The 25,495-nt window shown below is 47.5% G+C and overlaps 1 protein-coding gene across 1 annotated transcript in view; it reads right to left on the bottom strand.

The window, feature by feature from the left end:
* Window positions 1-25,495, bottom strand: part of LOC138568894 (vomeronasal type-2 receptor 26-like) — a 187,951-nt gene that overhangs the window by 75,197 nt on the left and 87,259 nt on the right. Inside the window, exons 3-4 of the mRNA XM_069646675.1 lie at window positions 21,168-21,548; window positions 11,189-11,413 (exon numbers count right to left, since the gene is read on the bottom strand). Coding sequence (XP_069502776.1) covers window positions 11,189-11,413; window positions 21,168-21,548 — 606 coding nt within the window. The remainder of the gene's footprint in view (window positions 1-11,188; window positions 11,414-21,167; window positions 21,549-25,495) is intronic.

Genomic DNA, 25,495 nt, shown 5'->3' with positions numbered 1-25,495 from the left:
CGATGGGGTCTTTTACTCCATAGGGTCTCATATGTTTTTCTATGTGTGTTACACCGCACCCTACGTGCCGTAGCACTGGGGCGTCCTAGCGGACACCCACCATAGACTCCGTACTCGGGGACTGACTACTGTCTCCCCGGGCATGTAAAGTCACCATTCGCTTTACTAGACCTAAATTTACTAACAGAACTAGTACAAACCATCTTATTGTGGATGTACTAGTAGGGGTTATTCGATTACTCCTGGATCTGTTACTCGAGGGGGCACTGTCCCGTCCCCCCTCGTCGAGTTTTGGCTGGTGGCAGTGGGAACTACTTGTTATGTTCGACCCCGAACATAACCCTATGGGATTCGTCCCATTGTTGGAGATTGATACTTTTCCTCGTTAATCTCTAACGTACCACCGGTCTACTTATCGTAAATAAGTTTATCGGATGGTATTTTCTGCCAGAACTCGGTTTTTAAAAATGGCGTCTGTGTTCGTCTCTGTGACTCCTAAACCAAAGGTTGAGCCCTTTGTTCCACTTTTGGCGGGCTCTGTACAGAGACCCTCCAAAGTGGTGCCATTCTGTCTGGGTTACCACAGGGGTGTGGGAGGGGGTTTAGGCACCCTGGACCGAGTTGCCTTGCCAACTCCGGTCGCACTCTGGAGTGATTGGTCCAAGTGGTGAGCCTCCCCGCTCACCACTTAGCATGTGTTGATTGACAGCTAGTCTGAATGAATGGGGGTTTTCTGCATAAAAGCAGGGCTTTTGGGACTGGATCTTCAGAAGTTGCCACAGGACCTAACAATCCGACGAGGGTAACGCTGAGCCGACCTGCACGACGACACCGCCGGTGGAGCCCTGCAGAACCGACTCACCACTTCCCGATGACAGAGGAGATCTCCCTGCCAGAGAGTCTCTTCCCCTGACTGGTGGGAACAACCAGTCTCCTTTGCTTTTTATTCGCCTCAGGACGCAGTGGTCGAATTGCCCGTGCAGAGCACCTTGGCAACCGGATAGCCACTACCCCTGTACCGCGACCGAAAGGTGGTGCCTTGTGACGGAGCACTCCGCGGCTGGTCTCTTCCCTGGTGGTGCACCGGACTTCACTTTTCTTCGACGACGAGAACATCTCTACTCTTGGCAAAGACCTGACGTGCATCCACCACCAGGAACAACTGCCCCCGCCGGAGCTGCCCTCCATAACAAGGTACCGTGTCCGCCTGGCTTCCCTTTCGATCGGTTCGAGTGAGGTGTCTTAATCCTCTCCTTTCCGTTGGGTCGCCTCCAAGCTTTCTCACGTATTGTTCTGAACTGGTTCAATCTGCCGATAACAATTTGCCACAAAGACTCGAACGCATTTCCACTAGAGACTTTTGGGACATATCACCTTGCCTCTCTCCGAGTGGGCCTGGCCTCTGAACTTTATGATCTATTGTGATTCTTGCCTTCTTGCCTTGCATTTTTCCCGTGAAGTATTGAACTGTGTTGCTTTCATAACCTGCCTATTCTTCTCTCCCGTCCTAACTAATATTAGAGTGCCATCTAGGTTGAGGCATACACCTCTGTCTGTAAATAAGTGGTGCCGGTAAAACCTAGACTTGTCGAAATATTGCTAGGGGGATTGATCGTTTCTTCTTCGTAGAGTAATTGTGTTTGATTTGTTTGCCGTGATAGTGCCATAGTGTTTTTGATAGATGTTTCGTTATAAATAAATACCTTAATATCTTTACACTGAGCCTCGTTGCGTGTTTGCTTGTCTTACTGTGAAGAATTGCCCTATTTTGTATACTCCACATACTGCTTAACTCTTCTTGAGAGAAGTCTGACTGCTCAGCCACAGCTACCAACAGTGAATCTGTGTGGTGCAGACTGCTACCAAGTGGGTTTACTGCCAAACATCTGTAGTCCTAAATCTTTTGCAGTGGTCCCAGAGGGAACTGCACAGGTTTCCGCCTAACAAGGGGAGATGGGGATACATCTGATATAGACATAGAGCAAGGAATCTGTGGAAGGGGAGATGGGGATACATCTGATAAAGACATAGACCAAGGAATCTGTGGAAGGGGAGATGGGAATACATCTGATATAGACATAAAGCAAGGAATCTGTGGAAGGGGAGATGGGGATACATCTGATATAGACATAGAGCAAGGAATCTGTGGAAGGGGAGACAGGGATACATCTGATAAAGACATAGAGCAAGGAATCTATAGAAGAGGAGATGGGGATTCATCTGATAAAGACATAGAGCAAGGAATCTGTGGAAGAGGAGATGGGGATACATCTGAAAAAGACATAGAGCAAGGAATCTATGTAGGAGGAGATGGGCATACATCTGATAATAACACATAGAAAGGAATCTGTGGAAGGGGAGATGGGGATACATCTGATAAAGACATAGAGCAAGGAATCTATAGAAGAGGAGATTGGATACATCTGATAATAACACATAGCAAGGAATCTGTGGAAGGAGAGTTGGGGATACATCTGATATAGACATAGAGCAAGGACTCTGAAGAGGGGGAGATGGGGATACATCTGATATATACATATAGCAAGGAATCTGTGGAAGGGGAGATGGGGATACATCTGAAATAGACATAGAGCAAGGAATCTGTCGAAGGGGAGATGGGGATACATCTGATAAAGGCATAGAGCAAGGAATCTGTGAAAGGGGAGATGGGAATACATCTGATATAGATATAGAGCAAGGGATTTGTGGAAGGGGAGATGGGGATACATCTGATATAGACATAGAGCAAGGAATCTGATGAGGGGGAGATGGGGATACATCTGATAAAGACATAGAGCATGGAATCTGATGAGGGGGAGATGGGGATACATCTGATAAAGACATAGAGCAAGGAATCTGTGGAAGGGGAAATGGGGATACATCTGATATAGACATAGAGCAAGGAATCTGTGGAAGGGGAGATGGGGATACAACTGATAAAGACATAGAGCAAGGAATCTGTGGAAGGGGAAATGGGGATACATCTGATATAGACATAGAGCAAGGAATCTGATGAGGTGCAGATGGGGATACATCTGATATAGACATAGAGCAAGGAATCTGATGAGGGGGAGATGGGGATACATCTGATATAGACATAGAGCAAGGAATCTGACGAGGGGGCTATCGAGGTGACAATAAAACAGAGCAAGGGGTAAGTGGACGGGTGATAATAACATAGAGAGGAATATGAGGAGGGAAAGATGGAGGCAAAAGCTGGTAATAAAATATAGCTGTGGTCTGATGAGCGAGCAACAAGATAATCAAGATAGTCAATTGATTGTAACAGTAGAAAATATGTGAGAAAAGGATGGAGGACTCGGGTGGCGTGGGGGCCCCTCATTTTATTAGACTTATCAGCGGCATTCGACACATTCAACCACCCCATTCTGTTGTCCCGTCTTGGCCTGGTTCACTTCTTTCCTGGCGGACCGCACTCAAACACTCGCCATGTCTCTTTTTCCTTCTGCTCCGTGTCATCTCAGTTGTGGGGTGCTACAGGGCTCTTCCTTGTCTCCGATTCTATTTAATATTTACATCTGGGCACTTGTGTGTCTCATCTGCTCCTTCGGCGTCAGGTGCTACTCCTACGCAGACGACACCCAGATCCTGATCCGTTTAGAACTTGATCGTACTGAGGTGTCGTCATGCTTACAGGGGTTCCTGGCGGCCACGGGAGATTGGATGATCCATAACTGGCTAAAATTGAACAGACAAGACTGAGGTTCTGGTGGTTGGCTATCCTCCCGATCCCTCACTCTGGGTGTCCCCCTTTTGGCCTTCGACCCTAGGCCCTCTTCTGAGACCGGCGATGAAAGCGAAAAATCTGGGTGTGGTTTTTTTCTGCATCCCTGTCTATGGATCTGCAAGTGACAGCTGTCTGCCAATCAGGACACTATCAACTGAAAGTGCTAAAGAAAGTGTTTCATATGATCCCTGCCTCTCTTCGTCCGCCGATGGTGGCAGCTATAGTGCTATCCCGGCTGGACTACTGTAATTCCTTATACCTGGCACAGTCTAAGGGGCTGATACAGCGGCTTCAGCGCCTTCAAAATCTTGCTGCCTGGGTACTCTGCTCCCTTCACTGGCTCCCGGTCGCTCAATGTATCAGATTCAAGGCGTTGTGCATTGTACACCGGGCCATGTTTGATCAGGGGGTAGAGTTTCTTAGAGTAAAATTCACTTGCTACTGCCCTCCATGCAGCTTACGCCCCGCCTCTGCCGACCGACTCTGTGTGCCCTCCTTCCGCCGTGTGGGATTGGAGGCCAGGCTTTTTCTATAGCAGCGGCCATGCTTTGGAATTAACTGCTGATAGCTACCAAAAAGATTTCTAACTGTCTGGCCTTTAGGAAAGCGGTCAAGAAACATCTGTTCTAACTGGAGGTCCTTGCCTTGGGCTCACCTTTCCCTCCAGTACCAAGATACCTTAGGGTGACCGTGCGCTCTAGAAGTTTCTTTAACATAAGAAAGGATGGAGGACTCGGGTGATAACATTGAGTGAGGCATCTGCAGAGAAGATTGAGAGCACAGATGACAAAAATCATACAGTGAAGGGACTGAGGATGAGAAGATGGAGAACAAAGGTGGTAATACAAAAGAGTGAGCGGTATGAGGAAGACACAGATATGGATAACGCACAGGGACGTATCTGAGGATCAGAACATAGGGGACCCAAGTAATGATAACAAAGAGCAAGTGATATGGGGTGGGGGCATGGAGGATGAAGCTTATAATACCACAGAGTGTGGGGTCTTACAAGGAGAAGATGGAGGCGAAGGTTGATGATAACATGCCAAGCAGTCTGAAGAGGGGGAGGACCAATTTGATATCACAGGGCATGATGTTGCGAGGGTGGAACACACAGGCATAATACCGCCACAGCAAGGACATGGATAAACAGACAATACCAAGTAGGGTGTTACTTCGCCATACTGTTAATTTCTCTTTTTAATGGTGTCCTGCTGTTGACTACAAAATTTAAACACTGGTAAGCAACTAGACTCCATCAAAACAGATCCCTGTTAAGGAACAATTGCAACGCATTCTATGAAATCTTATGGCACCTTTTTACACTCGTAATAACATATGTTTGATAAAATGCTTGCCTTCACCATTCCACCACCATGTGCCACATTATGAGTTTGGTGGTAACCCGCTGATGCTACCGGCAGTTTGCCGCCGAAATCGTAACAACGTTTCCAACACCTGATATCCCGGTACCACCGGGACAAGTCCCGGAGGCCGGTATATTAGGGGGTGGAAAGTATAAGTCCACATTCCCATGGGAATGGGGACACAGAAGCACCGGCACCATTTCTAACGGTGCTAGTGTTCCGTGACAATTCTGACTACCAGGGCCATTGCACCCAGCAGGTCAGATCTGCCAGTCACAGCAGCCCAGGAAGGCAGAGCTGGAGTGTGGCGGTCCGGAAATGGTGCTGGTACGGTACGACTGGCTCCCTTATTTCCAGACCGCCATGCTCGGAATGAAGCCCCATGTCTTGCTGTAAAGAAGAGGTGTTGCTATTAACCAACTCAGTAGACATCAGAAGGACAAAGACTAAGTTATCTGAGCTGGAATTCAAGCCTGGGACTTGCATGTTGCACATTGTGTCGGACTGTCATTTGGCAAGGGTGTGAAAGCCCTCGCTTTTTTGTTTTTATAAGTTAATAAAAGGATGTGGGTAATTCTATCTCTGAATGGGTAATCTGCTGATCAGATTACTCTTTCATGAGCTCTGTGCCAAAAGCATAGGGTGTATCTATGGGCTGCTGCATCAGTATCTTGAATGCAGTTCCTGCTCTACCAGTGGCATAGAGCAGGGTCAGAGATCGCAGATGGCCATTTACAGCTGTAGTGGCTGCCGAGTCTCTGCAGTGCAAGGGCTGCATTTAAGATATGCACCCCTGTACCAAAACTATGATGATCATAAGTAGCCGGCAAGGTGGCAGGGAAAGCTCTAAAGATACATCTATGTCTGAGTTAAGGCATGGCAACACCTTATAATCATTGCAGCCACATCCAATGTAATATCACTAATGTGTCAACTCCTATTAGCCATCTCAGCTGTGGAAGGTGATGTGTATTCTGGCTAGAGAGGCTGGACCAGCCCAATGACAGGGCAGCAACCTGAATTGCAGGGCCTCTTCTTCAATCCCTTTATGAGGGTAGGTAACACTCTTTCCTCAGAGACAGCTGAACAACAGTAAGCTGTCCTGGGCCCGGGCATCAAAGCATCATACATATTCAAAGGGAGTAGCCTCGTACCAGAGTGTTGCATTCTCAAAGACCTTTGATCCTAGTGAGAAGCGAAGGGGGCTGGGTTAGATTAGACAGGTGGGCTCTGTACATTGCAAAATGACTTCCACCAGATTGTTTTTTTCTGCCTCTCTTTCTCATTTATGTCCCATCCACCTCCTCTAGAGCAAAGCACTTTGGGTGTGAGGTCAGCAGAACAAAGTCCACTTCTTTCTAGAACAGTGATTGGACAAATAAGGCAGGCTAGTTTTTGTCCAATTACCTGTTGAATTTCCCCTTAAATTCACTATGGAATATAAACCTAAAGAATAATTCATTGGACCTCTGTTTTGAGAGTTGATCTCTCCAAAGACACACAACAGTGAGGTGAAGAATAAGCCTCCAAGGCAGATGAAAGCTCTGTCCCCTAACCATCCCCAGGGACCATTGGGGATGACCTGCTGCTGGGACAAGGCCTGTTCCTCTGCCAGCCATAACAATAACCAGGACCTCACTGTCTTGTAGGACACCTGCAGTTGTGGACCATGCTCCCTAGTGCTTCGGAGAATGAGAACAAGGACCAACACATATTCTTGAGACCCTGGTTTGGTACTCACTGAAACCAGAGGACCAAGCTAGCATGCGTGGTTCATCAGTCAAAATAGTTTGAACCATGATTCTAGCCTGATTCAAAGCCTTAGAACTTACAGGACCCTACGGAGCTGCCTTTGGCTCTCTACCAGCTCAAACCGCTTTGCCCCATGTTCGAACATGTTCATCGCTGCACCACGCCAGCTGGGCGTGCTATGGCCTCAGCTCAAACCAGAACACCTTTGTTGCATCATCAGCCTTTGTACTGCTGTTGAACCACCAGCACATTCGTTGCCGATCCAAATTGACAGGCGACCAGAAACTGGGGCACTCCTTCGAACAGCATCTTCAAATTCCACCTCAAAATGTTCAAACCTATCTGTGCAACCAGTCACCAGCATCCTCGCTGTCGCCTGGACGGTCGAGCCGACACTGGTGGCTGTCACAGTCGACACCAAATCAAGCACCGTTTTGAACCGCAATGTACTTCTGCCTCGCCTCGATATCTGTTCGGCGCCAGGAACCATGCAGCTGCTGCACACAAACTGTTCAATCAGACATGTCTGCAAGGATCAAACTACCCCAATGCTGTTTCGTACATCACTGAGTCTGTCACCTGCCCTGCTCGAATCAACAGCTCATTGCTGGCTTTTCGATTCAAACCACCGGGACGTCACTCACCGACACCCTCCTGGTTATTACCAAATGACTTGACCCCGCTCATCTTTGGACCAAACTGCTGGAGTGTCACAAATCGGTCCAAACCAGCAGGTATACCCTTCTCAAACCCATTCGACTTTGAACCGCCTGTAGTACGCATTTTGCCCTGTATTGCTTGAGTGCCACCTTTCAACCTCCTGAGCTCCTGCATTTGACCCGGCTTGTGCAACCTGCTTGCACAACAGCATGAAACATATAAACTAAGAAGGTGCCATTGACTCTTAACGGCCCCCTCGGTCCAGTCTGGGTCCTAGACACTCGGTTGGTCACTAAATCCTTATTTTCAAAAACATATTCTTTTTAAAGAACATTGTGGTTTACTTGCCTTCCATCCCTGATCCATTACTCAAATTCCTGCATTGTGCTATCTTTGCTTATTTTCTGTTGGTGGGTTTTGGGTAGTGTTTTTCCATTTAGATTTTGCAGTTGGTGTTTTATTAAACTATTTTTATATAGAACCTTGATTGGACATCCCCTTTAATTGTAAAGTGATATACCTTGCTGTTTGGGTCGCTACTGAATCACATTCACACCGCTCGAGGGCATAGACTTCCCTCGGCCCACCTAATCACAAAAGGCAAAGGAGGTATATCTCTTGACTGTGCCTGTTTTACCCTTATGATTGTGTTGGCTCTACCCGTCATTATGCATCTGCACGGCAGAATCCACTTTGTCACACACATGCCTTAACGATCATGCATCTGTTGCAAGCATCATGTGTGTGACAAATGTGCACGTCGAACTCCGCATATTTGAAATCCCCTTCCACACTGGGTGAACCGTGTAGAAGAGAAAGCCACCTCCTAATGTAGAGAGCAATGGGTGCATAGAGCAAGAAAAGTGAAACAATGTTTAGGAGCAGTGATAAGAAAGGACAGCCCTCCACTGAGCCCATGCGACTTGCAAACACAACAGCACTGACTCACTAGGCTACCTATGAAGATGTGGGTGAGGAAAGAAACAAGGCCCAAGGAGCTGTGTACGCCCCTGATTCCAGAGGTGCTAGGCAACACTCTCTGCTTCATAGAAGAGAATGCAGTCTCGTACTTTAACCTACATAATAATCAATGCTTAAAGCAAAAATTGGACACTAATTGCCACTGTCCCCGGCCCAGGATCCTTGAAAACACCACAAAAGCAGCTCAAAACTTTCCTCTTCTCCTCTACTTTTGCTCTCTCCCTCCCCTGCTGACCTACCTGACCTACCTGTCTGCTGTACCGACTGGTTGTTTGGCTACCTTCAGAGTCTCACTGGGTACCAGGCTCTTTCTTGATCAGTCACCCTTGCACTGCCTCCGGCCCTTCCACGCACTTGGGGGTTGTAACTGTAACCCTACAGTCCCTTGTTCTCCTTGCACTACCTACAGCCGGGCTGCCCTGACTGCACTTACTCAGAGCATTGCTGCCTTGTTTTCCCCTCCCCTCTCCTTTGCACTTCCCCCCTTCCTTTCCCCTTGCACTTCTCGTTCTCGCATGATCTGAATGACACAAGAACTAGTAAGATTGTTTGTCTTGTCCTCTGTCTTCCCTCCCTTGTCTTGTCGTGCCTAGAAATACTTGTGTACTGGTGCGTTATGAATGACTTATATAATATCATATCACAGCACTGGCCCATTCTAGATAGACCCTAGAGGGGGGTAGCTTATAGATTCTGGCACACCTCTGGAAGTGACCGATACACTGCAGGGCTGTGATCCACAGAGTGGCTTGAATCTTTTGAAATCACTGTCTATTGCTTCCTAGGGGGCGCTACACATGGCAGAGTCGGGTGCCTGTTAGCATAATGCAGGGGTCTTCGGTGTGCGCACTGTGAAACGCATCCATACTGCCAAATCCTTTGGCGCCTTTACTACATTGCTGTAGCAGCACCGAGATGTATAAATGGCTCCTAATTGCCTCAGGCAATTTCCAGGGTAAATTTCAGAGAATGCCTGAGCTAGACTACATGGGTCAGGAGGATGCATCCTGTGCCACCCATCACTGTGCTCTGCCCACCCTGGGAGTAGGGTCCAAGAAACTGAAAAAGGACTGAAGTACAGCGGCCCAGCAGCCCGTCACGTTGCACATGGGGTTGTCTATACAGTAAACAGAAAGCAGGTGGTAAGCAGGAGGAAACATCCACTAGAGGGCAGCTGGCTGCTGCTAAGAGGCACCTCCATGAGCTAATCACTTCATTGGCCAGGGCCTTGCTTAACAACCCATCACTGTTTGCTATGTTTGGGGTTTCATGCCATTACCAGTTGCCATGCCAACTGTATTTTGATTCTAAACACCCCTTCTTCCCTGTCTCTTTTCTCTTACCAATGCTTTGGCAGATGTGGTGCAAACACCACCATATGTGCCAAATACAAACATGATGATATAAATCTGGGGTAAAAAACAAGTCTTCATTATTTCCAGATTGTGTCCGGAAAGTAAAGCTGATGTTAGAGATCCTGGGTTGACATAAAACGGTTAATAATTCCCACAGTGTTCCTGGAGAGTACAGCTGATGGAAGAGATCCTAGATAAAAATGAAAGGGTTGACATTTCCCAGATTGTGCTTAAAGAGGAAACTGATGGCAGAGATCCTGGGTTAAAGTAAGAGTTGACTGGATAGTGAAGCTGATGACCGAGACCCTATTACTAAATATAAGGGTTGCCTGGATAGTGAAGCTGATGACTGAGACCCTATTACTAAATATAAGGGATGCCTGGATAGTGAGGCTGATGACAGAGACCCTATTACTAAATATAAGGGTTGTCTGTATAGAGAAGCTGATGACCGAGAACCTACTACTAAATATAAGGGTTGCCTGGATAGTGAAGCTAATGACCGAGATCCTGCTACTAAATATACGGGATGCCTGGATAGTGAAGCTGATGACGGAGACCCTATTACTAAATATAAGGGTTGCCTGGATAGTGAAACCGATGACCGAGACCCTGCTACTAAATATAAGGGTTGCCTGGATAGTGAAGCTGATGACCGAGACCCTCCTACTAAATATAAGGGTTGCCTGGATAATGAAGCTGATGACCGAGACCCTGCTACTAAATATAAGGGTTGCCTGGATAGTGAAGCTGATGACCGAGACCCTGCTACTAAATATAAGGGTTGCCTGGATAGAGAAGCTGATGACCGAGACCCTGCTACTAAATATAAGGGTTGCCTGGATAGAGAAGCTGATGACCGAGATGCTATTACTAAATATAAGTGTTGCCTGGATAGAGAAGCTGATGACCGAGACCCTACTACTAAATATAAGGGAAGCCTGGATAGTGAAGCTGATGACCGAGACCCTACTACTAAAAATAAGTATTGATTGTTCAAAGATTGTGCCAGGAGATTGTAGCTAATTACTGAAATCCTGAATAGTGCAGCTGATAACAGAAATCCTGGATTAAGATAAAAGTGTTGATTGTTCACAGATTGTACCTGGATAGTTAAAATGATTGCAGCTATCCTGGATTAAGATAAAAGGGTTTATTGTTCCCAGAGCGTGCCTGGAGTGTAAACCTGATGCACTCCTCTTCCCTCTTAATAATAAAATATCCCTCAAATTCCCATGCATTGATTACGGCATTAGTCCACTCACTGTCAATTGAAAACCATGTTTTTAATCTGTCTATACGGACACTCGTCTGGGAGGTCTTACCTGTGTAAAGCCGGGGTGCCAAAGAATGTCGCGGTCACTGAGGTTAAACTGCACTTGCCCTGAAGAGTTGATAATGAAGTTTCCCACCTTGCTAAATTTAATGTTCACTTTAGAGAAGTAGAGCCAGTTCACAATGTCAAAACGTGTGGGCGGGTCCCCCTGAGCATTGAAGGACATCTCTCCACTGGTAGTTTTGAAATGGACATTCCGCATGTGACGATGTAACTGCCAAGAAGAAAAGAAACATAGGATTAGGTTGAATATGATAAGGAATGCAAGGTAGACATCATGCGTATATCATTGACTGCCATGGCGATAGTCATTACTACTTACCTCTAAACTTCATTACTCTGAGACCGGCTCTTCCTTGTCACAATCATAATTCCTGCCCTCCATAACCTTTCCTCAGCATCATGCTGAGTATGAGATCAGGAGGATCAGGGAAAAGGAAAGCAGATGCCATGGAGGAAGGACAGAGCACCCGACCCAAGGCTTGAAAGTCACTTGCCCTCAGACAAATCATGGGCTACACATGGGCCTGATGGAGGCAAACAGTACACTTTCAGAGTAGCCCACCTAAGACATGCCTGTTCAAGTAGAGCAAGGGTTAAGGAGTAATTAGAGGGAAGTAGTATCCCCCCAATCGAGAATTTTTATCTTTCGATTGGTCTGCTGCATCCCCCCACCAGATGAAGGCCCCTGTCACTTGCTCTAGGGCATCCCCCCCACTGGAAGAAGGTCCCCTGTCACTTCACCTGGGGCATCCACCCATTGGAAGAAGGTCCCCTGTCACTTGGACTGGGGAGTCCCATCACTGGAAGATGGTCCCCTGTCACTTGGACTGGGGAATCCCATCACTGTAAGAAGGTCCCCTGTCACTTGGTCTGGTGCACCTCCTCACTGGAAGAAGGTCCCCTGCCACTTGGTATGGTGCACCTCCTCACTGGAAGAAGGTCCCCGGTCACTTGGTCTGGGGCATCACCCCACTGGAGCAAGGCCCCTGTCACTTGGACTGGGGAATCTAATCACTGGAAGAAGGTCCCCTGTCACTTGGTCTGGGGCATCCCCCAATGGAAGAAGGACCCTGTCACTTGGTCTTGGGCATCCCCCCACTGAAGGAAGGTCCCCGTCACTTGCTCTGGAGCATCCCCTCACTGGATGAAGATCCCCTGTCACTTGGTCTGCGGCATCCCATCACTTGAAGAAGGTCCCTGTCACTTGGTCTGGTGCATCCCATCACGTGAAGAAGGTCCCCTGTCACTTGGTCTGGGGCATCCCATCACTCGAAGAAGGTCCACTGTCACTTGGCCTGGGGCCCCCAGACCCCACTGGGAAAAGGCCCTTCACACATAATAGTCTAGAACATCACCCCCCTGGAGGAATGCCCCTTTCAATTGGTCTGGGGCATCCCACCACTGGAAGAAGGGCCCCTGTCACTTGGTCTGGGGAATTCCATCACTCAAAGAAGGTCCCCTGTCACTTGGTCTGGGGCATCGCCCCAATGGAAGAAGGACCCTGTCACTTGGTCTGGAGCACCCCATCACTGGAAGAAGGTCCCCTGTCCCTTATTGTAGGGCACCCCCCCACTGGAGGAAAGTCCTCAGTCAATTGGTCTGGGGCATTCCCCCAATGGAGGAACGCCACCTGTTGTTTGGTCTACGACATCCCCCCACTGGAAGAAGGTCCCCTGTCACTTGGTCTAGGGCATCTTTGAGAAACCAGAGGGTGTCTCACCCGCTAGTCCCCGGGGATCTCTCTCTCAGGTGGCCAGGGCACGCCTATCACCTTTGGAGCCAGACCCTTGGGGTGGACCAGTGCGGGAGGATCACTTGGGTGTGGCGTTTTCGGGGAGTGGGTGTGAAACAGCTGATGGTGAGATGCATTATTCCCCCCTTTTTTGTTCATCTACCCCATCCTATTTTGTAGGATTTTCCGAGTCCCAACCCACCCTTTTTTACACAAACACTATGCCAAGGAAGAGGGTGACTGAGAGTAAGCAGACTAACTCTCTCACATCGTACTGGACATGTCATGTTTATCGGGTCAGGCAAAGTCAGGCACTTTACACTAAGTGCATACACCTGATACCAGTTACCTCTCCTCACACGAATAAAAAGCAACACCTACAGACACACTCTGAGCAAGCAGAACAAGAGTACGAGCAGAACTTCCGGGACAAAGGCACACCTACTATAGCAGAGCAACAGACCAAGGGATGAGAGCAGCAGGCCGACAGACTGTGAAAGGCACATGGAGAAGGCCAGATCCCACAAGTGAAGATTGCATTGTGTTTCAAGGACGCCAGAGACCATTCCAGGTGAACGGCAGAATTGGGGAGGCGAGGCCAAGCCTGTGGTACTAACCTTGACTCATGAATTGGAAATAACAAAACAAGAAACACTCACAGCTGCTTAGTTGGCAAGCAACCTGAGAGACCGGAGTGTGTTAAAGTGAATGAAGTAGCAACATTATATCACAAGTGAAGGCTGCATGCGTGTATATGAGACACGAAGAAGGACAGACCTGTGAATGAACTTTGAAGTAAAAGGCAGCTTTGAGATCAGCGATACTAAGAAGCAGAGTGGTCCGAAGAAAGGAAGTAGCCCATTCGAAAGTCTCTGTGAAAGGTACATTGTTTGAAGTTATAAAGCGAACAAACAGCAAGAGTGAATTAACCGAGCGTAAATGTGAAGGTTGATGTCAAAGTGGTCCTGCAGTCTTCCGTAAAGAGAGCCAAACACATTTGAAAGTTTTCGACATCCGAAAGGGGTCCGAGCCCGATTTTGGGAGACCCAAAGTACAATACACTTGGGGAAGGGAGCCCCCAGCAAGTTTGTCTTGAACTGTGATGTGAGAGGTCTAAGCCCGACAGAGGGGGACCTACGTGATCTGTGTGCTGTAAGGTTTGAGCCCGACAGAGGGGACCTTTTTGAACTTTACGTTGGAATACAATTTTGAAAGTCAAGAAAGAGACTTTAACATTGAAGGCCAAGTGGGTCTCAATCCATGATTTGGAACTGCTTAGAGTGTTAGAACCCGGGCCAGCGTGTGTCATCCTGCCTACAAGGACAGTCTTACTCTATAAGATTTAACGTGAGAAGGAGAGCTGGTTCAACTACCTTCATTCTTTTGAACACTGATTTTTCCTTTGCATACATTTCTCGTGTTTATACTTTTTGTACAAAAGATAGGGCAGGCATTAGGTTTTTGTTAGCATAGGCCATTTTGATTTATCGTTTGATGGTCGAGACTACTCCCATCGTAGTTATAGGGAAAGACAGGAGTTTCTCCGACCCCAACATTTTCAATAAAGGTAACACATTGTATCCATTGTGCCAGTGTCATACTTGTGATACCATGACTTCCCTACAGTATGCAGTAATAAGGTTGTTCAAATCCCTTTGCTTGTCTTTAGGAACGTCTTGGGGAATACGTTCTAAGTTGTCAATATCCTCAGCTACCAAACAGGATAATATAGAGGAGGTAGTAGCGGAAGGATTTTCTTTCCACTCTTTCAGGAGATTTACTTGGTAGAGGTGGGTCTTTTGTCTTCTATCAGGTTGGGCTAGTTTATAGGTACAGGTTCCGGTTTGCTCTAGTACCTCATAGGACCTGTGCCCCTTTGAAACAAGTTTATTTTCAGAGGTAGGTTGTAACGCTCACCTGGTATCCACAGGGACGCCATCCCGACTTAGTTGAACTGCTTCCGACCTGGTTTCGCCTCCCCAGGGTTCTCATTCTAGGGTCTAGTGGGGAATACAGGAGTTTGGTTTTAGCCCACAATCTCTTTCCCTTTGTGCCCACCTCCTGTGTGAACCCCATCAACCCCTTTATAGTTTTCCTCACCTTGGGTTTTGATACGATGCGCTCTCTGTCCTGTAATTCTGTGCAGTGGTGCGTCGTGAATGGGGCGCCTTGCTGCCAAGTTCCTTCACTGGAGTGAGCCCTGAGAGTCCAGACCTGCTGTGACTCCGTTATTCAGGTAAGTCTATTGTTCGTGATAACGATTCCGCAATTGTAATTGCCCTTGTTGATGTCCTCCTTCTCTCATAGGTGCAGAAGGGATGATGAAGATGTTGAGCTGGTGGAGAGGGCTGTGCTCGAGATAGTAAGTGAATGTGCAGAGTGCCGCGTTATGTGCGCTTTTACGGTTTGCTAACCTGTATTGTTCTTCTCTTGCAGGCTGCCGTAATGTCCTGGACGATGAACGGCCGTGAGGATGCGGAGCATTGAAAGGATGTTGTCCGGTCCTCTGTCGGTAAGTATGAGAGCTACCCGCCTTGCCTTTCTCTTGCAGGTTGATGGTGTACGGGCCGGAATAAACCAACAGCGAGATTCGTTCAGGTAAGCGTGCTTCCGAATGATGCTTGAATGAGGAATGCGAACGCTTACTAATATTGTCTTTCTCTTTCCTCCTCCAGGTTTCTGCTTTCAAGCGAGGGTGAACTTCCGAGGTGACACTGGAGCGATCGACAGGAGCTGGGTTGCCAAGCAGGTAAGGATGTTTAATGGTGTTCTTCTTTTCTTCGTTTGCAGGTGGAGGCCTGGAATTCTGAGGACAGGTCACGGTGAACGACACACTGCGAGTGCAGAGCAACGCGAAGCGTGTGCTGCCGCTCGGGTGTTTTTTTGTTGCAGGTATCCCAGGTGCCTTCAGGCCTGACCACACCCTAGATGCTAGACCGCATGGTTCAGTTCTGAACGGAACCATGTGTGGGCAGCCATGTTGTTCCATTCCCATTGAGAGCTCCAGCTCTGCTTTCTGCCATATGAGCCTGGCGCCCAGAGACCCCGAGTACCAGGGCCAGGGGCTATGGCTATGACATAGGTAGGAGGACTAACACTTTCTAAACTACTGAAATAGATCTTATATTAACCTTCTTGTCATTGGTAAGTTTTTGTTGGGCTTGAGCTTTCTCAATATGAATGTGGACTAGACTTCAAACAAGTTTTATGTGCTCTCGCAATCGGGTAGCTGTCTGTGATAGGGGTATTGGTGCATCTTCTCTTTCTTCCCAGGTTTCCCTGAGCATGTCTCAGACATCTCTTGGTTATCTACTGTAAGGACTGATTTTCTATACTCCTGGTGGACAGATGTATAGAAGGCCAACCTATATTTTGACAGGGACAACTCTGGGGAGCTGGGACAGTTCAGGTAGCAGTGGCATGCGGTCTAGGCTAAGTTCTTCTGAGGTGCTGAGCATGTAAAGGGTTCACAATGAGTTCACACAATGGGAATCACAGATAACACTTAGACAGGATGTATAAAAATACAATGATCATTTATTGGCCAAAACACGCTATCGAAAAATGACTACTGGCAAGTAGCGTTATCACACAACGCTAGCAGAGAACCACTGTAACTTATCTCCCGTACTCTAATTGTTCCCCAGACAGAGAGTAATAGTAGTAGGCACAGGATATGTTGGGAGGGGTCCATAGAATGAAGCTGTGTCAGAGAGTAATAGTATTAGACACAGGCTATGTTGGGAGGGTTCCATAGAATAAGCTGTGTCAGAGAGTAGTAGTAATAGGCAGCAGGATATGTTGTGAGTGGTCCATTGAATGAACCCGTGTCAGAGAGTAATAGTACTATGCAACAGGATGCATTGGGAGGTGTCCATACAATGAAACCATGTCAGAGAGTAATAGTAGTAGGCACAGGATATGTTGGGAGGGGTCTATAGAATGAAGCCCTGTCAGAGAGTAATAGTAGTAGGCACAGGATATGTTGGGTGGGGTCAATAGAATGAAGCCATGTCAGAGAGTAATCGTAGTAGGCGGCGGATATGTTGGTTGGAGACCATAGAATGAAGCTGTGTCAGAGAGTAATAGTAGTAGGCAGCAGAATATGTTGGGAGGGGTCCATCGAATGAAGCTGTGTCAGAGAGTAATAGTAGTAGGCACAGGATATGTTGGGAGGGGTCCAGAGAATGAAGCTGTGTCAGAGAGTAGCAGTAATAGGCAGCAGGATGTGTTGTGAGTGGTCCATTGAATGAAGCCGTGTCAAAGAGTAATAGTACTATGCAACAGGATGCATTGGGAGGTGTCCATACAATGAAACCATGTCAGAGAGTAATAGTAGTAGGCACAGGATATGTTGAGAGGGGTCGATAGAATGAAGCTGTGTCAGCGAGTAATAGTGGTAGACACAGAATATTTTGGGGGGGTCCATAGAATGAAGCTGTGTCAGAGATTAATAGTAGTAGGCACAGGATATGTTGGGAGGGGCACATAGAATTAGGCTGTGTCAGGGAGTAATAGTAGTAGGTGACAGGATATGTTGAGAGGGGTCGATAGAATGAAGCTGTGTCAGAGAGTAATAGTAGTAGGCACAGGATATGTTGGGGGGGGTCCATAGAATGAAGCTGTGTCAGAGAGTAATAGTAGTAGGCATAGGATATGTTGGTGGGGCCCATAGACAGAAGCTGTGTCAGAGAGTAATAGTTGTAGGCAGCAGGATATGTTGGGGGGGGTCCATAGAATGAAGCCATGTCAGAGAGTAATAGTAGTAGGCAGCAGGATATATCGGGAGCGGTCCATAGAATGAAGCCGTGTCAGCGAGTAGTAGTAGGCAGCAGGATATGTTGAGGGGGGTCCATAGAATGAAGCCATGTCAGAGAGTAATAGTAGTAGGCAGCAGGATATATCGGAAGGGGTCCGTAGAATGAAGCTGTTTCAGCGAGTAATAGTAGTAGGCACAGTATATGTTGGGAGAGGGTACGTCATGCTTTATCCTTGGACGAGACAGTTATTCAGCATCAATGACAGTTACAATTCTGTAAGTAGCACACCCTCCAGAGACATACACTGTAAAAACACACCCCCCAGAGACATACACTGTAAACACATACCCTCCAGAGACATACACTACAAACACACACAAGGACACACACTGGTTATTGATTAGCTGATGGAAAAAGATTGGCAAGTCTTGAGTATGAGATACTGTTAAATTGGACATCTGTCTTGCAACATCACTTTCTGAATCTACTCATCATTATGGTGTAATTACAGCAAATCCCTTGCAAAGACAGGCATATCTCAAGTGTTCTCTTGGATAAGGGATAGGCCATTCTGCACCCGGGACGGCCGATCAGCCAATCAGGTGGATGGGAGAGTGGAATACATGTATGCTGCCCACTCTTCAGCCACCCGAGGCCCTTCCCCGCGTGGCACATCATTTTCTTTTTTAATGTGGGAGGCAACAGGATCTTTGTGCTCCAGTTCCCGCCACTCCTCCCGCTCGCCGGCACCGCCATAGAAAGGCAAAAGGGACTTCAGCCATCTTTTTTCTCTGGAGATTGCCGTCGCTCAATACGCGCAGCCAATCTACTGGAAAAATCAACAACATTCAACCCCGGGTGAACCCCAGGGTGTGAATGGCTATCACCCCTTGTCGGGGGGGGGGGAGGTGGACATGGCCTGTAATGACCCACAGCCTTCTCATAGGCTACTCTCGGGCTGGCGGGGCATTGCCGTCTGTCTGCCCCTCGGTCATGGGGGTGATTGGCATATTCACTCCCTAAGTGTTCTCAGGTTAATAGTGATTGCCATATTCACTCCCTAAGGGTTATCAGGTTAATAGTGATTTCCATATTCACCCCCTAATGGTTATCAGATTAATAGTGATTGCCACATTCACTCCCTAAGGGTTCTCAGGTTAATAGTGATTGCCACATTCACTCCCTAAGGGTTCTCAGGTTAATAGTGATTGCCATTTTCACTCCCTAAGGGTTCTCAGGTTAATTGTGATTGCCACATTCACTCCCTAAGGGTTCTCAGGTTAATAGTGATTGCCACATTCACTCCCTAAGGGTTCTCAGGTTAATAGTGATTGCCACATTCACTCCCTAAGGGTTCTCAGGTTAATAGTGATTGCCACATTCACTCCCTAGGGGTTCCCAGGTTAATAGTGATTGCCACATTCACTACCTAAGGGTTCTCAGGTTAATAGCGCTCATAGTGATGGTGCTTTGCCCCCCTCTACCCCTCCAGCATGGGGTTCATTGCCACATTCACTCCCTAGGGGTTCTCAGGTTCATAGCGGTCATAGTGATTGTGCTTTGCTGGTGTTGCAGAGAGTGCATTGAGGATCTGTTCAGTTAAATACCACTGCCCAACAATGTGGCACACCAACAAATAAAGGTTTCTATTTCATGGTGAGAGGTCTGGCAATGTTCAAAAGGAAATTGATGCTATGATGAGAATAAGCTATTTGTAGTCATGCATGGCAATAAGGGATTAATAAAGGCTGGTCCACCTTTACCCGGGTCCCAAAAATAAAGACATGAATAATGCATGAATAAGCTTTGTATGTAATAAAGATGGTCACACAAGCACAGTAAAAGGGGGCCTGTGGAAGCATGATATCATCTCCATACATCATTTGAAGAATGTGCATTGAGCATAGAAAGTGAAAACAGTTCTGAATGTTATTATGAAGCCACAGCCACCATGGTCGATGGCGTGATGATTCAGGTGCTGTGTTTGGGTGGTGGGCCATGGCACATGGGTCAGAGGGGGCGGGCACAGCATGAATGGAGAAAGTGGCAGATAACCTTTAAGTTCTCTGCCGACATGAACTTTTAGAAGAAGAACTTATCACGTGACCAAGGGAAGCCACATGGTAATTAATGACGCACAAGCAGGAGTGAGCTCCCTGAAGCTAGAGTGTGGTTCTTCCCAGGACAGTGTCAGACGTTCAAAGCAGAATGAGGAATTCAATTATGAGTCCAAACATTAACAAATTAGAGATAATATAAAACATTGTAGTAAAGAATTATTGCAGAAGCTTAAAAAAGGGAAAATCCTGCCAGGTTTTGCAGTACACTGACTCTCTCTCCTGTTACACTTCCACACTCAAAGGATGGACTTTGCTTTCCCTGACAGGTGCAATCCCCATTAGTGATATGATCAGTTCTGTTAAAGTCATGTCAGCAAATGGTGCTGCCATTCTGCATTCTTGTGTTGTTTTCTTGAGTCCCATATTCGCTAAACCTGAATGTTCCTTCACTGATGACACGTTGGCCCCCCACCCACCTCTTCCACATCCTATGTTCAGGATTCTGAGCCGCTATCGCGACAGTGTTGCAGAATAGGAGGCAGCTGCACTGTTGTGCTTTATTTCCCCGCCATGCCAGCCCTGTGCCACCATTTAGTTTGAGTTGATATCAAATGTTCATGTGTGCAGGACTGGAAGCCTCTCCACCACTGTGATCTCCTTGGAAACCGGGAGTGTGTTGATCATGAATTAAGATCCCCCTCGGATTATAATGGGCTAATTATGTGAAGTCCCTTTGCCTCTTATTAGCACCAATTATTAATACCCATTGATGAATGTAGTCCCGCCTAGTGGTCACACACGGATCTTAACAGCAATGACATTAACCTATTGAGCTATCAATGGCAATGCACGAGTGAGTGAGTGTGCACGTGAGTAAATGAGCAAGTGAGTGGGTGGCAACTGTATACTTTATTTTGGTTATAGGCAGGTATATATTTAGAAGTAAGAAAGTGATTATATTACCTGCCATGGATTGAAGGGTTTTCTGAGATTCTGACCCTCTGGAGAACGTGCATTTACGCTGCTGGATGTGATCATGTGATGCAAAGCATGTGCCACAGCGTAGACGGCGGTGTAAACACTGTACGTGAAATGGAAACTGGAAACATCCAGTACATGATCTACATCCCACATCTGTCCCAGTGTCTGATTCTCTCTACAACGTGGTAACCAGGGCTCATACGGGAAGGTGCCATCTGGATAAGGTGAAGCACAGTGGAAATCAACTGCCCACGTGTCCAGAAGTAGGTGACTGTGTTCTAAATTGAAGGGCGTCACACTGTACATATACCCCTCCAATCCTGGGATCTCTCCCCTGGGAATGGAGAAAACCAGAGAGCCATTAAATAGATATTGCTGTGGCAAATTCACATGCTCTTTTAAATATGATGTGGATGCTGAGACAAGCCAAACCGTGACACTTTCTTTCCCGTAAAGAAAATGAAAATTCGTCCAGTCTTCTTTTGTGCCGTAAAGTATCACCACATTGGCAGTCGATGAAGAAATAACAAATAGAGTCCGCTTCATCTGTTCCCAAGTGTAGTGAGGGGGCTTGCGCAGTCTTTCATTGAAGGCCAAGCAGGCCCCACTCCTGGTGATCTCTCTTGCCAGCTCCTCAGCAGCTCTTGTGCCGATGTCATCGTCTGATGTGAGGATCCCAACCCAGCTCCATCCAAAGTGCTTTAGCAGCCGGGCGATGCCGCGGGGCTCGTGGACCATATTTGGGACTGTCCGGTAAAAGGATGGGAACTTAACCCTGTCACTGAAGCGTGGATCCATGGCACCATAGCTGACCTGATGAAGACACATACATGACATTTGAGACATGTTATACAGCACTGCAGTAAAGCACAGCATTAGATGCTTGCATACTCTGCCACATTATGTGCATCAGTGCAGTAGAACATGCAATGAAATGTTCCACTGCATCAGGTGGCAACAGGCTTAATCCCTCCAGTGCTTAGGGGTTTGTTCACTCACTGCCAGATGTGTGTACATGTCTTCCCACTATCCTCATCTTTCCGACATGCTTATATCCTATACGGGTACACGTATGCAGAACATTTCCACATGCCATTTTCTTATTTGCCTTTTTCCCATGCCTCCTAAAACTGCAATTTGGTAATTGTCGCTATGGAATTACCATCAGAATATAACCCCCAAACGATTGTCACATGGCCATTACACAATGGTCCTGGAAGACACAAACCCACACACGCTGCCCCAAGCAAAACTACCATGTGCCCAGTTCAATTACACATTGCTTTGAAAGACTGATCCATGTCATTTCACACTGCCTCCCAGGCAGGCACTTGCATTATGCCTCTTTTCCATCTCCCTGGAGATTGCTCATTGCCTTGTGACACTGCCTCCCAGCCAGGCACTTGCACTTTGCCTCTTTTACATCTCCCAGAAGATTGCCCATTGTCCTGTGACACTGCCTCCCAGCCAGGCAGTTGCACTTTGCCTCTTTTACATCTCCCAGAAGATTGGCCATTGTCATGTGACACTGCCCCCAAGCCAGGCACTTGCCCTATGCCTCTTCTACATCGCCCAAGAGATTGCCCATTGCCTTGTGACACTGCCTCCCAGCCAGGCACTTGCACTTTGCCTCTTTTACATCTCCCAGAAGATTGCCCATTGCCCTGTGACACTGCCTCCCAGCCAGGCAGTTGCACTTTGCCTCTTTTACATCTCCCAGAAGATTGGCCATTGTCATGTGACACTGCCCCCCAGCCAGGCACTTGCCCTATGCCTCTTCTACATCACCCAAGAGATTGCCCGTTGCCCTGTGACACTGCCTCCCAGCCAGGCACTTGCCCTATGCCTCTTCTACATCGCCCAGGAGATTGCCCATTGCCCTGTGACACTGCCTCCCAGCCAGGCACTTGCCCTATGCCTCTTTTACATCTCTCAGAAGATTGCCCATTGCCCTGTGACACTGCCTCCCAGCCAGGCACTTGCCCTATGCCTCTTTTACATCTCTCAGAAGATTGCCCATTGCCCTGTGACACTGCCTCCCAGCCAGGCACTTGCCCTATGCCTCTTTTACATCTCTCAGAAGATTGCCCATGGCCCTATGAATCTGCCCTGGGGCCAGACAGGGCAGGTGGACTTCCCGCACAGGCCGTACCATCATCTTCCCTTGGGCCACCCTGCATGACGTGGCCAGGCCATTGATCTTCTCTGGTCCACCAGGTCTGGCACCCGGGGTGAGTGTTCCCTCTTAGGCGGCCCTGGTTCAGCGACTGGGGCGATTCTTCACTGGACCAAACCCATTATGTGGCCTGGGCTTCCTATTTTTCCCGGCCCGTCCGGACTGGCTCATGGGCGGGCTATTGACTCACAGGTTTGGTGTCACCCCACACACACACAGCCCCCAGGTGGGGGCATTACTTCACCCAGGCCGCACCTCACATGTGGCCTGGGGCTTCGGATCATGCCAGTCTGTAGCTGGCATACGCAGCCCAGCTCGTCACTCTCAGAATGCCGTAGGGGGACGCTTGAAGCAGCAACTGCCCAAGGAGCGGTGTTAGGCAGAATCCCGTGCAGTTCCCTCTGGGACCACTACACAAGATTAAGACTACAGGTGAGAGCAATAAATCCCCTTTGGAATCAGTCTGTACCACAAAGATTTAGTCGGTAGCTGTGGCTAAGCAGTCAGATTTATCTCAAGAGGGAGATGAGCAGTATTCAGGGTTTACACACTAGGTAGTACAGTACTATGATACAAGGAAACACTGACCAAAGATTTGTATTAAAAAGAGAATATATATTTATTTTATACACATCTAAGTCAACACATGAATCACAGTTGGTAAAGGAATAAAAATTCAGTCAAGGAAAGGTAAATACAAATCCCTATTCAATTGTAGACAAGTTTGCGGTAGAGTGAAAACTGAGCAAAACGGTACAAATGGCACTCTAGCAATTTAACGAAAGGGAGGGAAAGCACAAGTTAAACCAAAATATCTTCAGACACCCAGCAACACTTCCCTGATGTTTGTGAACAAGTAATGCACAGTAACACTTTAGCAGAATGATAAGTGAATGAAAACTGAGCAAAATGGCACTCCATAGGTTAAAACAGTAGGAAGGAAGAGGGGTTTAGAAGATTCAGGTGCATCAACACATTTCTCATTGAAAAACAATCTAGTGAGAGCAGATCTAACAAATCAGCCAGAGTCAATAGGCCTGAGCCAGAGTCAGTGGTACAGGACCAAGAGCTTAGGAGCAAAAATGTTTGTGTAGCTGCAGTCAAGTCTTTAGTATAAAAAAATTGAAGAGGTAGATGTGAGGTGAAAGACAATGTTAAGAGAGAGGGCGGCCAACCCAACAAGTAGATAAAGGATTTAAAACACCTTTAGGGCTACTACAGAGAAAGGGCAGCCTGGCGGAACAATGAACCTTAAACGTGAAGAAGTGGCTCCTGCAGTGGCGGTTGTTCCTGGTAGTTCCTGCAGGTCGAGGGGTCCAACAGAGGAAGAGAGGCTCTTGTCATGGAGGAAGGTTCGAGTCGCTGCACTACCCAGGGATGAAACCAGCCGCAGTGCTGCCAAACAAAGTTTAAAAGGTACGCTCCTTTTAATCGCGGTCCGGGTCGATAGCTGCCTGGCAATCCGGTCTCCAAGTGCTGAGCACTGTCGATTCAACCAAGGCAGGTCCGAGTATGCGATGGGTGAACTGGTTGTGACCACCAGCTCAAGGGAAGGAGGCTCTTTCGCTGAAGATCTCCTCTCGTCGTGTGGAAAAAAAGTGGTGGGACGATCCGGCAGGGCTTCACCGGTGGTGTAGATGTCTGTGGCTTCTCTCCCCTTCGGTTCCGTAGTTCCAGTGGCGACGTCTTGCTCTTCCAGTCCTCAGGACCATGCAGAAAGAGACCCATTCATACAGCCTAGCTGTCACTCACACAGTGGAGTGGTCTTCTTGGCAGGAGACCCTCCAGCCTATCAGGTTAGAGTGCGACCTGAGTTGCTGCGGCAACTCTGTCCAGGGGTTCTACTCCCCCTCCCAAACAACAGACCCACCCCAGACTCAGAGGCACCGAAAGGAGGGCTTCTTGGCAGAAGCTCGCCAAAAGAGCGAACAAAGGATCCCCGACCTGGGTTAGGAGTTTAGAGTAAGACACGAGAAAGAATTTATATCAAAGTTCTTGCAAATAAAACATACCGGAGTAAAGTTAATAATAAAATAAACCGGCGGTATGTTAGAGACTGTCAGAAAAACTGGTAGCCTCGAACAATGGGAAAATCCCATAGGAAAATATTTGCGGTCGAATATAAAAGGTAGTAACTACTGCCACCAGCCAGAAACTTTGCAGAGGGGGACTTTAAGGTACCCTCTCGAAAAGGAACATAGGGGAAAACCTATTAACCCCTTCCAGTCCGTCCATATTATGATGGGTTGTACAGGTTATGTTCATAAGATTTGACTAGTAAAGTCAATGGGGACTTTACATGCCCTGGGAGACGGTAGTCAGTCCCAGGGTATGGAGTCTATGTTTGGGTGTCGCTACGACACCCATGTGTCACTGCACGGAGGGTGCTGTGTAACACATGTGCATAAAGATGGTTCCTATGGGTGAGAGAAAAGATCCCATAGGCATTAAACACAAAAATAGCCAAGAACACACATAGCAAAGATGCCTAAGAGTGGGAAAAAGAGTCTCACTCTTAGCAGGTAAAAAATAAATAAACCCTTCAAATCCAGCATAGCTGCTGGGGGACTCTATAGGTAAGGGA

The sequence above is a fragment of the Ambystoma mexicanum genome, chromosome 2q (genome assembly GCF_040938575.1).
Source record: "Ambystoma mexicanum isolate Mex_15411 chromosome 2q, UKY_AmexF1_1, whole genome shotgun sequence".
In the NCBI taxonomy this organism is placed as follows: domain Eukaryota; kingdom Metazoa; phylum Chordata; class Amphibia; order Caudata; family Ambystomatidae; genus Ambystoma; species Ambystoma mexicanum.
The sequence above is the reverse complement of the archived record's forward strand: the minus strand, read 5'-3'. Positions and strand labels throughout refer to the sequence as shown.